Consider the following 15,872-nt stretch of genomic DNA (forward strand, 5'->3'; position numbering starts at 1 on the left):
CAGAAAGGCGGGGCATAGAAGAGAAACAATAATGTACAGTATGTGGAAAATAATGTGTTTTTTGAACCTTAAACTACATAAACACATTTCATTACACCAAATACAAAAAATAATATTTTTTTAGCAACATCATATGACCCCTTTAATACATTGTAAAATGTAAGTTATTTCTGCAATGCAAAGCTGAATTTTCACCATCATTACTCCAGTCTTCAGAGTCACAAAATCCTTTAGAAATCATTCGAATATGCTGATTTGCTGCTCAAGAATAATTTCTTATTAGTATCAAATTGTGCTGCTTAATATATTTGTGGAAACTGAGATACTTTTTTTCAGGATGAACAGAAAGTTCAAAAGAACATTTATCTGAAATAAAAATCTTTTGTAGCATTATAAATATTTTCACTGCACATCTGATCAATTTAATGCCTTTGCAGAATAAAAATATTAATTTCGTTAACAAAAATCTTATTGACCCCAAATTTTTTAACAGTATATATGTATACACAATTTATTGAATAAGTAAAAAAAAACCAAAAAAAAAACCCATTAGAACAAAGTAGAGGAAACCATCTTTCAGTATGTTTATAATCTGCTTTGGTGGGAAAAAAAAGAGAGAAAGAGAAGGAAATAAATTAAATTTCTGATACAGGCAAGGTGCATACTGCTATGCAAAAGGACTGTTTACTTAGGCGTTTCATTTCTGTGGTGCCACACTGAGCTTCATGATAACACTGGGCTTAATCTTTCAAGTTTACAGACTTCCACCCAACCGCATTTAATGCGGAAAATTACACCTGTCAGTGCAGAGCCCAGTTCATTAATGCTATTTCCAGATCTGTGGAGAAATGCGATTAAGAGTATGATGACACACAAGACTGCAAATCCACACTTAATTACGACCAGCGCGTTTTTTTCTTCTGCATCCATCAACGCGCTTTCCTATTTTCCAGATTAGTTTGAGCATGCAAATAAGACTCGGAAATGGACGAAACAACTTTTGGACGAAGACCCGCTTGGGTCACTAATTCAGTATTCTAACAGGAAGGAAAAAGTGAGATGCGCTGTTAACCATTTCCTATCGGGTAAGATTAATATGCTCAGTTAGGCTTGCCATAAGAGTTGAAATGCTGTCTAAGTTCAGTTTAAACAGCAATTGATCCTAACTCCCTCAGATTTGATGTTTAAAGCTGAAGAGTGTTACAATATTTTTTCCTATTCCTATTGGAGAAACTCGACAACAGTCATTGTTTTTGCATTTCTGCTTGATGACACAAGCAGAATGGAAATGAAGCACTTTGGCTTTACGTATCTGCTGCATATATTTCTTTGACAGCTTTTAACAACTTCAAAGTCTATTCCAAAGCACACTCTTAAATCCATCACACGGTATTAAAATCCTTCCTTTAATATCTCTGTTGATGTCCAGTTATCCTAATCCCAATATTACTATTTGATGAGTTGAGGAAAATCTTTATTTAAACACATTAGTCCATCACATGGTATTAAAATCCTTCCTTTAATATCTCTGTTGATGTCCAATTATCCTAATCCCAATATTACTATTTGATGAGTTGAAGAAAATCTTTATTTAAACACATTAAACATGTATAGTGACCCCAAAAGGAATTCGGACGCTTCTGAAAACTTAACTTAACTTAAAGATGTAAAACATCAAACATGCAAAACATTAAACCCTATGGTATCTACAAACAAATGCAGACAGAGCTTTTTTCAGAACTAACTTCACTTTCCAGTCAAGGCCCAAGGTCATTTTAGAAGATGTGTGAAGTCAGTAAAAAAAAAAAACCTTGCTGTGACATTCTGTTCTGTAATGCAAAGATCATCTGTGTTTCTCCAATGCCAGACACTGTTATGTCCCAGGGGTTGATTTTTATTAAAACTAAAAAAGTTTAACTTTTTTTTTCTTTATTGTCACACTGAAACTCTTTATTGTTTTACCCTTGTTCCAGAGCCAGACTTTCAATCTAAAAATATGAAAATTATGATTATAAAAATCATAAAAAAATATGAATTATTAACTGTGACGATCGAACAAACAGTGAAATAAAAATAAACCATGTCAATATTTATTGTGTAAAAATTATTTGTATTAATTTTTCAAAAACTGTGGCTGCCCTTTAATTTTTCATCTAAATTTTTTTTTTCTCAAAAAATGTGTGTACTTGTTTACCAATGAAACAACAGTGTTAGTAAAGAGCTTGAGATGAAACCAATGAAATAAAACTAGAGTGTGAAAAGTGTTTTAAGACACTTTTTACACTTTTTTTCAGATTTTTTAAAGGTCCACAGGACCAAAAGTGCCCATAATTGAAGAAACACACTCATACATTCACAGTCTCGCTTAAGTGGCCTAATTCTTTTTTGGGAGATATTACAACATTACAAAGGTCCTGCTCTGTCTGCAGTGAAATAATAAAAACATCTCTAATGAGCTGCCTCGTTTTGTCCAAATTTTGAGTGAGGACCTTATTAGATAGGTACTGTACATGTTACTGTTTTTTCCCCCCGCTTTGGTTCTATTTTCACAAGTAAGGTGTATATTTTCAAAACTCTTAGTACAAAAATCCAAACTGATCACACTTGTAACATCACCAGTCATTCTTTTAAAAACTGATCTCATGCTTTCATTACAATTATACATGTTGTCAATCAACACAATCATTGTTTCAAAACATAAGATTATTGTAATATATATTGAGAGCATTTGATTTAATCACCAAAACACGACAGGATTGTCATGTTAAAAAATACACTTGCACGATGATTGTTTTGTACACTGTAATGGATTATAAGATAACTAACAAACTGGTAAAATTTTAAAATAGTTTTCCCTTAAATCAATATCTTTTATCACCATAATTATTTATGTGGTGAAATGTTGTGTAATAAGTGGTATGACTGCACCGTATCCCTTAAATGTCCGTCTAGTTTGAACTTGCCGCTTGCTCGCAACTGTTTCGCGTCGGGGTCCTGATCACCCTGTCGGGGGTTATTCTGCGATAACAACCGGCTGGATGTACATTATCCCTTATGTAATGTGCAGATAGTAATGCCATCTGTCTCCATCCATCTCTGATCAGTTCCTCTCCCTTGTATCCTGCTGTATGTTCACAAATTGCTAAATATTGTACTAAGACAATTGAAAATAAGCTGATTATTTTTTTTTTTTAAGTGCACTTTTGATGATCTGTTGTGATATTAGTACTAAAAGTTATTTTTATTATTATTATTTAACAGTTGCTTGTGAAAATAGTACCAAAGCAAATTTAAAAAAAAACTGTAATAGACAAAGCTGAGAGGAACAACAATATCTGAAGCACTCAAATTCTTTATAAATACATTACCAGGACAAACTTCAGTTGAAACTGAGGATGGGCTAGTTTATGGTAACTGACCTCTGTCCATAGCTAGACTCCTTATGGCGACAATGCAGGGTTACAATCCTGTGACCTTCTGTTCTGACATCTTGACTAACCATCCAGAGTGTTGGGTTACTGGGTCGAGCGCCAAGGAACGCCACTCCATCTTTTAACTTCACCCTGCAGTGTAGAGAAAGACAAAAAAGAGAAACCTCAATGCGCTACAGTAAATACATCCCAAAAGCAAATATCATTCAGAAAGTTGAATGCATCTTTAAGCATTTTTGACATTACTGAGTGTTTCACTGGTTGAATCCGGTATCATCTTTTAATGTACATACATAAGGGCCAATGCAAAAAAGCCCAGTTAAGGCATCTGTGTAGTTATTGCAGCACTTTCCATTTCCAAAGCATTCACTTATGCCAGCAGATTAACAACTGTGTCAACTGTGCAGACCACTTTCTACAGGACCTATCACTCTCCACTATCTCTCTCTGCATTACACTAAATGAAAGATTTCTATGGAGCTGACTGAGTCCTGCAACTGCTGAAGTGCTTTAGTCTCTCCTCTATGGCCTACTGGAGAACCATCCACATTCATATTGAGCATTTAACCAGACACCTGATTATAACTATTATAAGCTTTCATTTTTGCCAGCTCAAGAGCTCTCATAGTTAAGTAGAGCCTGTAGCAGATTTTGTATCCACCACTTGAGTTGTGGATAATCTACTCAGAGTTAAATCTCATTTTACTCACTATAAATAAAATCACTTTTGAATGATCTTATGATCAAATTAAGATAAAAAATTAACATTCTGACACATGCAGATAAATGCATTTTATCAATACATAAAATGAAATTAATAAAATTACATGCATTTTATTAATAACTCAAATTAATCACTACAAATTCCATGAATTTAGGCATCACAACATTATAATGTAGAGTATGAAAATAATTTTGGTAAAACAATTCTCAAAATTAATGTACAAATACGCACAAGTTTGAGGTCAGTAATATTTATTTATGTTACATGCTTCATTTATTGTTGTTTCACGTTGAAGACTCTTATGCCCACCAAGGCTGCATTTATTTAATCAAAAATATAGTAAATATTGTAATATTGTGAAAAATTATTGCAATTTTAAATAACTGTTTTCTGTTTTAATATATTTTTAAATGTAATTTAGTCTTTACTCCAGTCTTCAGTGTCACATCATTCTTCAGAAATTATTCTAATATGCTGATTTGATTCTTAAGAAACATTTCTTGTTATTATCAATGTTGAAAGTTGTGCTGCTTAATAGTTTAGTGACAACCTTTTTTTCAGGATTCTTTGATAAAAAAAGAAAGTTAAAAAAACAGCATTTATTTGAAATAGAAATCTTTCGTAACATTATAAATATGTTTTTTTGCCGTGCATGCTGCTGTGTGCCAACTCTTTTCCCAGTGAAAATAAAGCGGGAACTCATGGTTAACATGTACTGTGCACAATGGCCTTAAGAGTTTCAGCGACTAATAGGATTCAATAATCCAATACTGTGCACACATAAAAAAACATACAAAGGAATAATAGTCAAACTGAAAGAGCTACTGAGGAGAAAGGCGGAGAATTTAGGCCAATTCACCCAGACACACTAGCATGTCATCGGTAATGAAAAAGCAGAGTGGATGTGAGCTTGAATAGATTCCATTCTCCCCGTGCTATGAACCGCTCAAGGCCAGCAGAGGTAGAGAGCAACAGAGGTACGGGCCGACCACAAGCCGGTAATAGGATGACAAATGTCCGACAAACAGCCAATAAAAAGACTCGGTTGGGGGTGGGACAGCATTAGCATGTGACAGGGGGCCATAATTGACCCAGGGGAGATAACAGATGGAGAGGGACCCGAAATGAGAGAGGTCTTGCTTGGCCACACAGTCCTTGCAGACCGGTCCTATGATTCATAATTGGTTTCACCATTGGGCGTCAATGCGCGTTTGTTCGAGCACACAGTGCTTCATTAAATTTGTTAAAGCTGGTCTATGAACAGATGTGGTCAGATGGAGAATAATGAGCTGAGTGATGGCAGAACAGTTCTGAGAACAGGATATATCAACAAATATGAGCGTCTTGCTATAGTTTGCTAACGTTTATCTTTACTCTCCCGTCTCGAAAGACTAGGGCAAAGGACAACTGGTCTCTGACCAACATGCTTAAAGTTTAAAGGGTGGCAGACTGTGGTGTCACAGTAGATCAACTCATTACAAGAGTAACATATTCTCGGCAGAAGCATAATACCCCTGTGGCTGAACCCGAGTCTGCAGCTGATGCTTTTTGCATACTCTACAACTCCTTTAAAACTGTCTGCAGCTCACATACTATCACAGTACAAGAACATGCTAAATCCATGCAGATTGTAACAGACTATTTTTACATTTTCAGGTTGAAACCTAATGCTTATACAAATGAACTTAAAGTGCCTTTACCTCACCTAACAAGAACCAACAGTGTTAAAGCTGAATGTGAAGAGATAAAAAAAAATGAAACTCACAAGATTTCAAACATTTCTGTACAAACGCACAAACCAGCAATGACTAATTTGCCAAAATAAACCAATATTTACTGCCAGAAGTGAAAATATATCTGATCTATAATGTATTGTTGTTTTCCCCCCATTTTACCATAATAAAGGATGCAAATTTGAGGATTAAATGTGAATAAAAGGAGAAAGGAAAGCCTCTTTCAAAAAAGACCAAGGGTGAGATGTGAGTGAGGATTTGGGAAAAGAAACAAGAGATTCCATGTTTACTCTAGAGGACATTTTTTTTTTATTTGAACATTTTTGAGCAGCTTGCAACAGAACACACAGCCAACATATGGCTTTAATCCAAATTAAAAGGCTCACAGTGTTATTTTAGTATCACTGAGACATTACTAGTTTTTAATACATTGAATTAGTATTCATTTTTATATTTTCATTTTAATGTTTTTTTTTAAAATAATTTTGTTGTGGTTTTTTCCATTATTATTCATTGTATTTTTTTTTAAAGAAGTTAAACTAAATAAAATTGTGAAATGGTGCATTTGCAACAGTTTATTTTTTATTTTTTTATAAAAAACTCACATACCTCTCATTTGACACAAACACATCCACATCACATTCATGATGTAACATTTGGTTGCTAAACTATTATTTCTTTTGAAAACATGACTTTGTACTTCACTTGTGCCCCAATATCTGTGTACAACAACCTTGACGTGCGCTGGGGCGGTGGTCACACTGACAGGCACAGCCCTACTGTACACTCTACTGTACTGTGTACTGATATGTGTGTGTGTGTGTGTGTGTGTACATGCATATTTGTGCATTCCTGACATTAAATGCATTATATAAGTTGCTATGGAATACAAGTTGCAGCACGTCTCAGATGATACTCAAGTTTTAACTGGGTCAAAAAAGCACTCAAGTTAAACTAATTGCATTAAACATAAATGTAACCTATAATACATTTTTATTTAATTGCAAATAACATGCATATTTTAAAAATGTCAGACAAAGTCAGTTTACAACTTGGCTGCATAACTGAAACGCCATGAGCAAAGATGGCATATTTCAAATCACATAATTCCAAGGGTCCTGCACGAGCTTCTTCCACTGAGATTAATGTGAATACGAAAAAAAAAAATAAAAAATAAAATAAGCATATGTTTCATAATGTACTCTTTAATAAATCTCAAAATTCTATATCTAACTGAAGTTAGCTGAGAAACTGAAGTTCACTGAAAAATATATGGTGCATGATTTATAGAAATTGCTATTAGATTTCACAAATAATTACAATGATCACATTGTGATATGAGAAATTCTGAAGTAAAATTTCTTGTAAAACTTCAATTTCTTGCCCAATAATTATTTTTACAGCATTGGTACTGCCAAAAGCTTGCTGAATATTTTCCCATTCTTTCAAACGCACCTGCAGACTGATTTTAGAGGGATTTAAGGAGTGTACAAACCTTTGATGGCCAGCTTGTGTTGTTACAGAAGACTGCATTTATATCACAAACTCAAATAGTGCACAAGCAGTGAAATACTGTCTCTGCAAGACTGCATAGCTTTTAAAATGTAAATTCACCTGAAGCAGAAAATAAAGTTAGGAATATAGTTAAAGTAAAACAAAGAATAAAACAGGTAACAAAAACAAACGGGGCTATGTGTCTATATATACAGTAAACATGCTGTGTAAATAAATCTAAATAAGTTCAGGTAAAACAGCGTAAATTAGAAATGTGCAAAGCAATAAGTTACTCAATATATAACAGCTATTGTATGCAAAAAGTACAGCAGTGTGAGGAGGCAAAGATGTTAAAAGTCCATTACAGATATAAAATCTGTGTTCTGTGATACTTTCACTTACTCTGGCTGTTCTAGCTTTGATTATGAACAGGTGGTTTAATTCAGAAAGACGGATCTGTGTCCTTTTCATACTGAAAGTGTAAATACCCTGAAAAAGGTTCAAGAGCCCATTAGCGGTCCCTGTTCTGACACACGCAGAGTGAAATGGTCGTTCAAAGAGAGTGAATGGCTGCTGTTAGAGCATGCCGCTGAAACATCCGATCGCTGTGAGATGTTTGTGTTTCTCAGTGTGAACAAAACTAAATGGAAAGCAACAGCACCCCTCATGAAGCTTTCTTTCATAGAATTATTAATGCTTCACCTATTTGTGCTCCTCTCGCTCTCGCTCTCTCTTGTGGATTCCTCCATACATAATGATGAGATAAGTGAGATGGGAAGTTGCTCCCCAGGTAACAGTATGAGAAAATAAAAACACCAGCATAAAATTCAATAAGTCTTGTGTCTGAGTGCTCCTGGGAGCCCCTCTCTGGCGGTCCCCTGCCTGTGAGTTAGTGACTCACGCTGCACACATGCACGTTCGCCATGGTTACATTGAAATAGCTTAACTAACCAGACTATAGTCATTTACAATTGAAACACAAACAATTTCTGATAAAGTAATAGATACCATGATAATAAACTTATAATTAGCAGTATCACACTCACAATCGAGTGGTTGATCACCTCACAGCAGTTTACACAACACAAAAATTCATTCAGCAGTTAAATAAACAAGAAGTAATTATTGAGTAACTTACGTTTAAACACAACATTGCCTTTTATTTTGCCCATTTTTTCAACTTCAACAAAAATAGTTCTAAACAAAGCCACTGGAACATCTTCTGCCTTTAATTCCCGAATGAACATGCACTTTTGAACAAATAATTTCAGTGAAGAATTCCATGGCTGACTCCTTCCTGAATCAATCGGGTTTTGAACAAATTTTGTGTAACACAAATACATATTTTCTATACTATTGCACAAATCAGGTCACTAATGACCAATATACTTGCAATAAAGAAATGAGGGGAAAAAACGTTTTGTTTTTGTATCTAAGCTAGTTTTAATTGATACACTATTCATGAAATAAAGACTAAAAAACATACTAAAAGAACAGAGCGCTAACTTCCAAATATAGATGAAACAGAAGAAATCCCATAAAGTTGCACAATCCCACACTGACCTCACAAAACCACATCAAGTTAATTCCAGTGCATCCAAAGCATCCATGAAAGTCAGCATTTCAGCCCTGATAAATCTAGGAAACTCAGTGATGCGGGGGATCCGTGTTGTTGTAATGTGTCTGGGGAGACCCCAGACATTACAACAACACGGATCCCCCGCCGTCTCCTGTCAGGCCAGACAGAGAGACACTCACTCGGCAGACGCTCTGTAACAGTGGTGACATCTATGAAAGCCAACAGAAGGGCAACGAGGGGTGACTGAGGATGTTAAATGGGGGAAGATTCTGCTTTGTAGTTGTCAGTGTTCTATCTATGGCAAAGTGACTCTCTTGCTTTTCCATTGTGCTGAGGGCAGATGTTTTTGTGCGTGTGCATGTTCATCAGGGAATATACGTATCTCCTTAGATTTGCTGGTGTACTACTGAGGTGAAGTTGTGCGTATGTGTGCTCCTTCTATCTGCTTCCGAGTTCCCAGGGCGTGACTCCACAGTCTGCTCTGTAAATCAACATCTTGTTAAGTCAATCTGTTTCGCTGTATCTTCTCTCTCTCTCTCTCTCTCGCTCGCTCGCTCTTTCCACTCTACTGCAGGACAGATTGTTTGATAAACATACACATTTATCATTTACATCACTTGTTCATTTCAGCATATATATCTTTTTCCAGTATGAAGTTCACTTCATAAAGTTGATGATTCCTTCATTTATTCTGTCTGTGTCATAAATGTAGATCACTCATAAACACAGCATGATCCCTGATGTGCTACAAGAATGCAAATCGATGGCCATTTTAAGGGGCGCTCACATCTGCAGCGACCAAAGAGCTTCATAAAAACTGAAGGAAATCTGTTATGTGACGTCAAATCAGCAAATGGGATCAAATATAAGTGCATTTCACCCCTCCAAAAAATCAGGCATTGGTAAAACATCTACTATACTATATCGTCCTAATGAAATAATAGTGATATATGTGTTACTGTAGATGCAGTGACTACCAGTAAGAGTGCAGAGCAGATCCATGTAGGCAAGACGGAAAGGAACTTAATGTTACTGTGAGCAATTTCACATAAAAAAAAAAAAGTGGAAAATGATTCATGCATCGATAACCGTTCATCTTGTTCATGCTATGATGTATTACGCACTGCTACAATTTATACACAAATGCCTCCTCTGCAGAATCACAATTTTAAGCAGCATGAAAGCTGATTTCTAGTCAGAGTATAATACGTCTTATTTCTGATCAGGTTTTTAAGATATGAATGTTACAGCATTGTTAGCGGTCAAATAACCTGCTGACCTCCGGCAATAAAATCTGTCCGTGTGAAATGGCATTTGACATTTTTACGATTTAATTATTCAGAGCAGCTTTTTATGATGATCAGAGTCACTGTCCTGAACACCGTCATCATTGCAAATCAACTTCTAAATATAATTACCATAAACTGCCACAAATTGCACCTGATTCAGATTTACAATAAATTTACATCTGCATTTGGCATTTATGCATTTAGCAGATACTTTTATCCAAAGTGACAGATGAGAATTAGTTTTTCATAAACATTTTCCATTGACCTCAACTATTTATATACTTATGTATATTACCATTAAAAATATATATTTATTTTTATTTTAAACGTTTTCTATTTCAAATAAATGCTGTTCTTTTGAACTTTCTATTCATCACAAAAAAATCCTGAAACAAAAAAATGTACCACAGTTTCCACAAAAATACCAATATAATACCAACACCTATAACTTTTCAACGACAGTGTCTCCAAACCCTAAACCTAACTCTCACAAAGACGTTTTTGATATTTTAAGTTGCTATTTAAGTTATATTCGTCACTGGGAATGTTGGCTGACGCAAAGTAGTTGATTTCAGGTTTTACTGTCCTTGGGGGGACATTCAGGCCCATTCTAAGCCTCAAAACCAACACACACACACACACACACACACACAAACACAAACACACACACAATTATAATATTCTGCTTTATTCAATCACTGAGCAATATACCAATCCACCTATAAAGAATGAATAATTCAGCAACAGCCCCCTCGTTGATACTATCCATTTCACCAAAGATTATCAAAAAGGCCCCTGAAACCCCTGAGGTGTGACACTTAGTCAGTAATTCACTCATTTCTATTTCATAAATATCTGTTGTATCGTATTTAAAATTGATGCACAAGTGTCTGATTGGAGCTCGACTGTCCTGACCTGTTGTACTCCCAACAGAGGCATGGTGTGTGGACCAGGAAGAGCATTTTTCCTACAGTGGGAGAGATCTTTATGGTGGAGTATATGGTTACGGCAAATCTTTGACTGGGAACACCATTAAAGGCTTTGATAAACTTTAATAAAGATATTCCAACTAAAATGTTTAGGTTCAAATAACTTATCAATAAAACAAGTTGATACTTAATATTCTAACTACATTCAATTTACATGCAAGAGTCAAAGCAAAAAGACAAATAAAAAAATTTAAGTTAATCAAACCCTTTTATTTTTTTAACAGTGTTGTTTAAATCTGTATGACTTTCTTTCTTCTGTGGAACACTAGAATGCTTGATTTTTAGATTTAAATATATATATATTTTTTAATGTTGTTTTGATTCCCATGACTTTCATAATTGAAACATTCTTTAAATATTATATTTACAGTATAATTGCATTGCATTTCGAAAATCTATACACTAGCATGATGTTGTACAATGATTTGCTATTTACAGTATTGAGAACAAATGTCAGGGTCTGAAACCTCAGTGTCTGAACTTACTAGTAATTAAAACGTTTGACTTATAATGAGTAAGAAATATGCTGCTGCATGGAAGGGTTTGCCAATTAAATCCCTCTTTCTGTGTAAACAGTGTATGTTTGAGAGATTGCGAGATCGTCATAGAGTGAGCATTCAGAATTCGTCTAAATTCATTTAATCTGCTCTCATAGTCTAGAGAAGGGTTCAGTGAATTCTACTGAAAATGGGAACAGGAAATTGCATTTGACAGACAGGCAGTAAAAAGGGGAATTTCTGAAAGCAAGCGTGAGTCTTAGAGATCAGAAAGTGTCATAATATTACACAGAAAGTACATTCTGCATATATTTGTAGACACATTTATACTGAACAAAATTATAAACACAACACTTTTATTTTTGCCCCCATTTTTCCAGCAACTTCGCACAGCCATTGAAGAGGAGTGGACCAACATTCCACAGGCCACAATCAACAACCTGATCAACTCTATGCGAAGGAGATGTGTTGCACTACGTGAGGCAAATGGTGGTCACACCAGACCTGCATTTACAAACACAGATAATCTTTATATTAAAGCACAAACATCCCTTTTGCATTTCCAATTCAATTCTCTATGTTGGACAAGTCGTGTTTTTATATATTATTTTTTTTTCATTTAATACCTCTGACAGAATCAATACTGAATATCCAGGACAAAATAAATTTCTTTGCTTGTGTTTGCACCTGTGCATAAATAGGCCTTATCATGTCTACCACAACATCCCTGTCAAAGCACAAGTACGTCTCTACTAACCTGTGACGACCTACATAATATACACACTAAAAAACACTGATGTCTTTCCCTGTCTCGTACTTTCATGCTCTTAAATATTTTCTTTGTCACACAAGAATTTTCTAATACAATAATATTTCCACCAACTTAAACTCTGCACTTACATTATTAGAGTTGTCAATTAACTATAATATAATATAATATAATATAATATAATATAATATAATATAATAATACGCACTTTTTATTCTCTCGTATAATGCGTACTCCACCTGGTTTGCACCTGATTGGACATTTGAAGCAGCGCTGCTTTAACTATCCAATCATGTGACTATAAGGTGTGGCATCGAACAGCGCTTCTTCCATATAAATGAAGTAAAACTCTAAAGCCACTCTTAGTGTAACGGGGCTGACGAGATGTGAGACGTGCGGATCCACTTGCAAGCTATTTATTAGGAGAAGACAGAGACGTGGTCATAAAACAGGCATGGGTCAGATAATGGCAAACAGGTATATGGCGGGCAAGACACAAGAATAGTCCTAGGGCTAGCGTAGGTCAGATAATGGCAGACAGGTATATGGCGGGCAAGACACAAGAAGAAACCTAAGGCTAGCGGAGGTGAACGATCGGCAAACAGAATCAAAGGGGCGAGACTAGAGGGATAAGTCCAGGTACAAGGCAAGGTCCAGGCAGGGGCAAACAGAATCAAAAATAGAGCAAGACGAGAGGAGGAATCCGAGAGATACAGGCGAAGATCAAGGAACGAGAACACAGACAAGGCAAGACTAAGGTGACGATAAGATAAACTAAACGGGCTCTGTAATGTAGCTATCGCTAGGGGAGTGATAATAGCCATGACAGAACGAGCAGGGAGATCGTAAACGGCCTCTATAGCCGTGACAGGGCAGGACGAGGATTCACAGACGGCCTCCTTGGCTGTGACAGGACAGACAGAGAGTTCACCGATGGTCTCCATAGCCATGACAGGACGGGACGAGAGTTCACAGACGGCCTCCAGACCCGGACAGGCTGAAAGTGCGTTGCTGGGCGCCACCACTACGCAAGGAGCTGAAGCGAGCTCCGCCGTTTCAGGAGGTTCTGCAGCATGCGCCGCCACCTCTGAAGAGACTGCAGCGGATACCATGGCCTCTGGGAGGGATACCAGCTGTGCGTGCAGACACCAGCGGTGCATCCCTCACACTGGATACCAGACTGGGATACCGAAGGGCTGACCTTGAGAATCTGGGTGTAACAGACAGGACGTGACATGATTCTGGATGATCAGCTGTGATGCGACGTGATTCTGGATGATCAACTGTGATGTGACGTGACTCTGGATGAATAACTGAGGCGTGACGTGACTCTGGACGAACAGCTGATATGTGACGAGGCTCTGGCAGATCAGATGAAACTTGACTAGACTCCTGAAGATCAGCTGGGACTTGACTTGACTCATGAAGATCAGCTGTGACTTGACTTGACTTGATTCATGAAGATCAGTTGTGACTTGACTAGACGCATGATAATAAACTGTGACTCGATTTGACTCATGATGATCAACTGTGTGTGTGTCATTAGTGCAGTGGATGATGGGATATGTAGTCCGGGGTGATATGCAACAGTGTGTAGTGCGAGAGTCAATGAAATGGGAAGGGTGACCTCTGATGGCTAGCAGACGGAAGTTCATGGACCAGATACGTGACATTTAGTCTGCTCATTGCTCATGCAATGTTTTTGAATTATCTTCATATTTTTTATATATCTTAATAATTTTGATTCATTTAATAAATTACTCTATATATAAAATATAATTAATTTATTATTAATTAATTTGATTCTAATTCAAATATAAAACATTTAATATAATCTTGGTTTACAATTATTTGAGATCTCCAAGACTCCACTTTAGCTTTTGAATAAGTGTCTTTACCTTCTTTCTTTCTTTTTTAGTTTTTCTTGTTCATTTTCTTTCATATCATCAAATGCCAGGTCTCACAAAATTCGAAAAGGAAAGGATTTAACGTTAGTGTGACATTATACAGACTCACGCTCAGCCCAGATCTGTTCTTTTACTAAGACACAATGGACCTTATTCATGAAACACAAGCAAAACATATCTCTCTGTAAATCATTTGCAAAACCATTCAAAATCAATTCCATTTAGGTGAGAATGGATTTATGAACGATTTAGACAGAAATGTGTGATGCTCAGGTTTCATGAATACGTCTCAATGTTATTGCAGAACATTTACATTAAAACACTGATATTTACTCTAATCTTTTCTCAAAATTGCTCTGAATCTTCAATTTGCATGTGAATTGCTAATACAGAGAGCTGAACCTCCTTTCAACCACCCAGAATCCAAAGGGCTAATCATTAGCAGGAAATTGATTCAGCACCTGTGACTCATGCGCTTCAGCAGATAAATATTGCCCCATAAATGGCTAGAACTAATAGTTTTATAATATTGTCCAAATGTTTGTGGCTGCTTCTTATTTATTTATATAACATCACCAATAACCAAAAATAATCAGATTAAACACATGCATACGGTTCATGAACATTGAACAACAAGAATTGTCAATACTGAGTTCATAAGAAGACCCTGTGTGTGTCCAATATATCCTATATTAGACCTGGATAGCTCTAAACAATAAAGTAATATCAATATATATTTTTTCCAACAAAAACCTGTGTGGTATACACACACACACACACACACACACACACACACACACAGTTGGTCCTAACTATATTATTATTATTATTATTATTAAATATATAATGTTTTTATAATTGTAAAATTATTAAATTACCAATTATAAATAAATAAATCAATAAATAGTTTATTATGTATATTTCATTTATTTGTTATAAATGTATTTCCTTTCTTTCCTTACCTATCTTTTTATTCATTAAAAGAACTAGCTCAAATGAATCATTTGTTCGTGAATCACACTACATTGATCCTGCTGGATTTCTATGCAGCCCACGAACAGGACCCACCATAACAACATTTCTTTTCTTTTCAAACATTTCTCATTTTTTTAAATCATCACATTCGATTCAACATGAGAATGCTAACAGCTATCCATCTCCAGGTATTATAGATAGAAAGTGCTTCAACTGTACTGAACCTGCAACTGGACATGTAATAATAATGCAATTCCATGCATTTTAACAGTATTTTAATAGTATTCCTGACTTGTTTTGGCCAACAGAGAGCACCTGTAATGCCAGCACACTGTCAGACTGCAAAACAAAATCCTGCATTGATATATTTCCGATCCTGGAGATTGTCTGAGCACAGAGATCTCAGGATAAGATGGTGCAGTTTCGCTTGGTGTCAAGCTCATAAGCTCAGGCTCTGAGTGTCTCCTCAATGAGTGTGTGTGTTC

The 15,872-nt window shown here is 35.9% G+C and overlaps 1 protein-coding gene across 1 annotated transcript in view; it reads right to left on the bottom strand.

Annotated features, from left to right (window-relative positions):
* LOC107753136 (transmembrane protein 132C-like) overlaps positions 1 to 15,872 on the bottom strand; it is a 186,302-nt gene that overhangs the window by 87,431 nt on the left and 82,999 nt on the right. The window contains exon 3 of the mRNA XM_016569261.1: positions 3,420 to 3,563. Coding sequence (XP_016424747.1) covers positions 3,420 to 3,563 — 144 coding nt within the window. The remainder of the gene's footprint in view (positions 1 to 3,419; positions 3,564 to 15,872) is intronic.

The sequence above is a fragment of the Sinocyclocheilus rhinocerous genome, unplaced genomic scaffold, assembly GCF_001515625.1.
Source record: "Sinocyclocheilus rhinocerous isolate Xijiao unplaced genomic scaffold, SAMN03320098_v1.1 scaffold20, whole genome shotgun sequence".
NCBI lineage: Eukaryota > Metazoa > Chordata > Actinopteri > Cypriniformes > Cyprinidae > Sinocyclocheilus > Sinocyclocheilus rhinocerous.